Source organism: Manihot esculenta, chromosome 5 (assembly GCF_001659605.2).
Source record: "Manihot esculenta cultivar AM560-2 chromosome 5, M.esculenta_v8, whole genome shotgun sequence".
NCBI classification, from domain to species: Eukaryota; Viridiplantae; Streptophyta; class Magnoliopsida; order Malpighiales; family Euphorbiaceae; genus Manihot; species Manihot esculenta.
The window spans coordinates 30199157-30204612 of record NC_035165.2 but is presented as its reverse complement, the minus strand read 5'-3'; the positions used below and the strand labels follow the sequence as shown (position 1 = coordinate 30204612).

Sequence of the window (5456 nt, the reverse complement as noted above, 5' to 3'; positions counted from 1 at the left end):
GCACACAGTAATCCCTTCAATATGATAAAGGGGAAAAAGCACATTGCAGTATACAAAAGACATTTGAGGAAGGAATTCCAAGATCATATTCATATCTCAATTTGGGTTTGAATGATGAAAATTTTGTTGATTAGATATCAAACTCATGCTCCAGTTCGTGTATCAAAATCAAGATAAACATAAAAAATTTAGAAACAAAAGCAATTGAAAATAAATAAAAGATACAGAGAAAAGGCACGTAAATCAATGCCGACAAATGAAGAATTGCTTCATCGTTAACATAATTTCAAAAAAAAAAAAAATGATGTGGAGGTGTGCGTAACCCTAATCTACGAAATTGCTAATTCCATCAAATCAAGGCTTTAAACACCACCAAATAATTTTATGGAGCTGACTAAACACAATGCAATTTAAGTATAATGCCTTGCAAATCAAAGCCAACTCCAATAAAATTTCCAATAATCTTTTGTAGCTCCTACACTACAAATCACTTGAAAGGCTTTGAAAATTATGTAATTTAGACCTTAATCAATTATTCGAGACAAAAACAGTATGTAATTGCACAAAACACCGAAATTTTTAACTCAGATTAATCCATACAAATTACGATTTATCAGTGAATAAGCAAAAAAAAAAATCAAATGTATAAATAAAGCAATTAATTACCTAAATAAAGAGAAATTAGAAGGCGGTGCTCATATTCTATGGGTGTAAAGGAGTCTGTCATGCCATGGCTATAGCATTCAGAACGAGGAATTTCTCTTCTAATCATCGCAACCAGCCCTCTTTTTCCCTTTCTATCTACAAAGGTACATGTAAATTAGGCATACATTGCTGCTTCTATGAAAGCAAGCATAATTAAGAGGAAGACATGTTCTACAGAGGAGTGTGACGGCAATAAATAGGGAAAATCAAAGGAGCGGTGGCCAAAACCCTAACCCTAATTGCACAAACCGCGACCATTGAGGCCCCTATTTCGCAACTGAAAAAGACATTCTTGTTTCTAATAATTTTTTAAGTGACGTCGTTTTAATGTTCATCGTCTATGCTTAACGACGCCGCATCATCATTTGGAGAAAAAGGAGAATCATAATCCCTTAATGGTTAGGGTAAAATCGTTAATATGCTTATTTTTTTATTCTAACCATTTTTAAGTTATTTATACATTTTGAAATTAATTATACAATTATCATTGATTAACAATTAAACCAAAATAATAAAAAAAAGTCTTGTTTAGTTAATGAAAATAAAGAAAATAAATGTACTAGTTCAATTTCAATAAGAGTTTATTAATAATTTCAATGTAAATAAAAAATTTCATAAAAATTAAAATTAATTGATTTTTTCAAAAATAAATCTAATTAAATACGTATATTTTTAATCAAAGACTAAATACATCCGATTTAAATTTTTTAATCAATTAAGCACATATACTTAAGTTAAGTAAGTTTTGATATAATATATAATATTAATTTTTTAATAATAAAATATTATTTTTAATAACAAAATATAACTTTATGATAAAATTTTCATTTTTATAATTTTAAAAATTATTTATTTTTTCATTTTTTATTTTCATGTTGATTAAAGTGTTAAATATTTTATATTTTAAGTTATAAAGGCTTATTTAATTCCTAAACAAAACTATAGAGGTTTAATCGATAACAAAAAATTATATTGAATTTATTTGGTCCGAGAATAAAATATAAAAGGTTAATTAGATTTATTTTTTATTAATTTTCTTATTTTAAATAAAATAATTTAATTTTTTTAATTTAAAATCTTTATTTAAAAAAATTAAAATCATGCATAATTTTATAAAATTTAATTTAATTTTTTCCATGTAAAAGATTTAATCGATAGTTATATCAACCAGTTATTATACTTAACGGAAACACAATAATTCACCTTGGCAAAAGAAGTTTAATTGCACGCTTGTTGCCTTTGAAATATTTTAGCGTAAAATTACTTATACCAATGAGAAAAATGTATTTTCTAGCTTAATAAATCAATTGTATTATTAAAAAAATATATATTTAACAAAATATTTTTAAGGAAAAATTACTTTTTAGTCCCTGAGGTTTAACGTAATTAACATTTTTGTCCTTCTATTTTGGCGACCCAATACTTAAGTCCCTCACTTTCTTTTCCATCCAAATTCGTAGTCCTTCCGTCCAAAATGACCGTTTGGTCAAAGAGTCTAAGGTGAGGTGAAATTTTATATCAAAAATACCCTTAATGAACTTAATAAAACCCCTCTCAATGTAAAATCCCTCTATCCTTCTTTTCCCTCATATATTCTCTCTTCTTTCGGCCATTGTTGATTCTCCACTTTTCTCTCTTTTCCATCTTTATTTTCACTCATATCTTTCTACTCTCTCATATATTTCTTCTCCCTCATATCTTCTCTATTTCCTTTCAGCCACTGTTGATTCTCTTTTTTTTTTTTTTTTTTTCTCATTTTCATCTTTCTTCTCCAGAGCCTCTATGACCCATAGAGCTCAATTTCAGTCCCCAACTTGGTCATCAAAACCTTCCAAAATCATCAAAATTCACAAACCCTATAAAAACCTCCATTTCCTCTCTGTACCAATCAACCATTTTATGTCTACTCCACTAGTTTCTTCCTTTTCTTTCCCTCTTATTCCCAAATTCCCTCGTAATCTACTCCCCTTTCACCCCGTACAAGATGCTACTGAGGAGCATATCCTCGAAGACATTGAGAATTCCATGAGAAATCATTCAAATCTTGAAAATTTGATCAAACTGGAATTACCTAGTAGCCACAATTGCCAAATTATATGTCCAGAATCGTCTAAAAGAGTTTTTATAGAAGATCCTCCCTGGATTTCTGCCCTTTTTTTCAAGGGACTGTATAAGATAGCTAATCGAGAATTGAAGGTAGAGTTCAAAGATATTGAGAAGAGAAAGTATAATTTACTTAGGCGGCGGCAAATTAGACAAGAGCCTGAGGCGTGGGAGAGAATGGCGGAAGAATATAGGAGTTTAGTGAGGGAAATGTGCGAGAGGAAGTTGGCACCAAATTTGCCATATGTCAAGGGACTGTTTTTGGGGTGGTTTGAGCCCTTGAAAGAGGCTATAAAGAAGAAGCAGAATCTGCAGAGGTCGAAGAAACAGAAGGTGGCATTTGCTCCCCATATTGAGTTGAAAATGAGAAAAAAAAAGAGAATCAACAATGGCTGAAAGGAAATAGAGAAGATATGAGGGAGAAGAAATATATGAGAGAGTAGAAAGATATGAGTGAAAATAAAGATGGAAAAGAGAGAAAAATGGAGAATCAACAATGGCTGAAAAGAAGAGAGAAGATATGAGGGAGAAGAAGGATAGATGGATTTTACGTTGAGAGGGGTTTTATTAAGTTCATTAAGGGTATTTTTGGTAAAAAATTTCACCTCTCACTTTAGACTCTTTGACCAAACGGCCATTTTGTACGGAAGGACTACGAATTTGGATGGAAAAGAAAGTGAGGGACTTAAGTATTGGGTCGCCAAAATAGAGGGACAAAAATGTTAATTACGTTAAATCTTAGAGACTAAAAAGTAATTTTTCCTATTTTTAATAAAGAAATGTTAATATTTGCCATCTATGTTTCTCAAGTGATTATTGAATGTGTGGCCTGAGTCAGCAGACGACAATGAGAGCTGTAAGCTTAAGACTGTTATAAAACTGAGCAAAAGAGAAGCGAAAGTGAGAGAAAGTGAGTCTCATTGTTGATTAAGGGTATAAAATGAATTAAATTGTTTCTGAGTTATTCGAGATTTAATTCGATAAAAACTCAATTGGATTTAATTTGATTTTTAAATCAATCAAGTTTGATTCTTAATTTTTAAATTCATTTAATAAACGAGTTAAATTTAAACTCGTAAGTTCGGTTTATTTTCAAATTTATGAGCAGATTTGCAAACAGGCTTGTGAATAGTTTCGTTAAATATATTTAGATTAATATCATAAGAGAAATAAACTTAAATTCAACATATACTTTTATGAGGCAAATCTAAACTTTTTTAAAATTCAGTTATATATAGTTTAATTATACTCTTAAAATTTATAGATATTCAAATCGTAAAAATTTAAAAGTTTATTTTTAAAAGTATGCGAGCTAATTTCTATATATACTTATTTAACTAAAATTATTTAATTTTAAATTAAAACTCATTATACATGTAAATAAATTAAATTATTCATAAATTATTTGAAATTAAACTTAATAAAAACTTAATATGTTTAACTTTGCTCGCTAAACAAGTCAAGTTTGATTTTATTAAATTGAACTCGAATTTAAAATGAATAGATTTCGAATTCGCCTTAAACTCAAAATTTTTTTTTTTTAAATCATGTTTAAACCTTTTAAAAATTTATCTAATTTGATTTATTTGCATCATTAACGTCGAATCCTCTATCTTTAGGCACGGGAAGCCTATTTGTATCTGTAGTTTGTGAGTCTTTTGGTGGCTTTAGAATATTTGAAAACTGAGTGTTTTTTGTTTTTTTTGTTCAACTTTTTGAATTCTTCATTTTGGCTGTAATCAATTTTTGTTGAATGTGGTGAGAGTCAATACCTTTAGCGTTTAAGCATTCTATGGCTCTTTCAAGTTTTAAAATTATAATAGATTGAAAATATCATAAATCAATCTTTTTATTTGATGGAGGTTGACAATGAACTTCTGGTTCTTTTTTGGTTGTTCTGTAGTTGGAGTTTCTAGGTTGCCGAGCTAGTTATATGGCAGTTGTTTGTTTTTCTCGAGATGCATCGCATTTTGCTACGATCGATAATTTATCTATCTGATGGAGGTTTATTTGGATTGCTTAGAGTGTCAGTGGTTATCTTCCGGTGTGGTCAATGGCGATGGCGGTGGATGCACCCTAGGAGTTTTTTTAGTTTGAGCTTTTTGAATTTATTTATACTGCGGATTTTGTTCCGGTGCTTTAGATTTTGTTTCATTTTAAATACAATATAAGTTGCATGTCTCAAAAAAAAAAAAAAAAAAGAAAAATGTGGTGGGCCAATCGCTTTTTCTTCTTATTGGTCAAGAAGTTGACTTTCAATAAATCGTGATTCAATGATTATGAAGTCAATATTTGGACTACAACATCTAAGACCAAGAAGATTACAAGTCATATGCGAAGGGCAGCCAGTCATTGGCATTGAAGTTTAATTTGATTTTTCTTATTGCTGCCCTATTTAATTTATTCCATCTAATATAATTTGTTTATTATTTTAATTAGCTTCCCAATTGTTCCTAATCTAGTTATTTTTGGAATAAAAAATTTTACAATAATTTAATTAATTTATTTTTAATTAATTTTTCTTAATTGAAATAAAAAAATACTTTAAAAATCTCATTTAGAAAAATTAATTTAAAATATTTAATTATAAAATAAATAATCTCAAATAAATAATAAATAATAGTATTCAATAATCGTAAAAAAAAGTT

The 5456-nt window shown here is 28.6% G+C and overlaps 1 protein-coding gene and 1 non-coding gene across 2 annotated transcripts; one reads left to right on the top strand and one right to left on the bottom strand.

Moving 5' to 3' along the window:
* Window positions 1-690: 690 nt before the first annotated feature.
* On the bottom strand, window positions 691-781 carry LOC122723769. Its single transcript, XR_006350909.1, has one exon. It is a non-coding gene; the product is annotated as a small nucleolar RNA snoR8a (small nucleolar RNA).
* A 1823-nt stretch (window positions 782-2604) lies between these two features.
* On the top strand, window positions 2605-3204 carry LOC110615434 (DNA-directed RNA polymerase 3, chloroplastic). Its single transcript, XM_021757274.2, has one exon. The coding sequence runs from the start codon at window positions 2605-2607 to the stop codon at window positions 3202-3204; it is 600 nt and encodes a 199-aa protein (XP_021612966.2).
* The last annotated feature ends 2252 nt before the right edge of the window (window positions 3205-5456 follow it).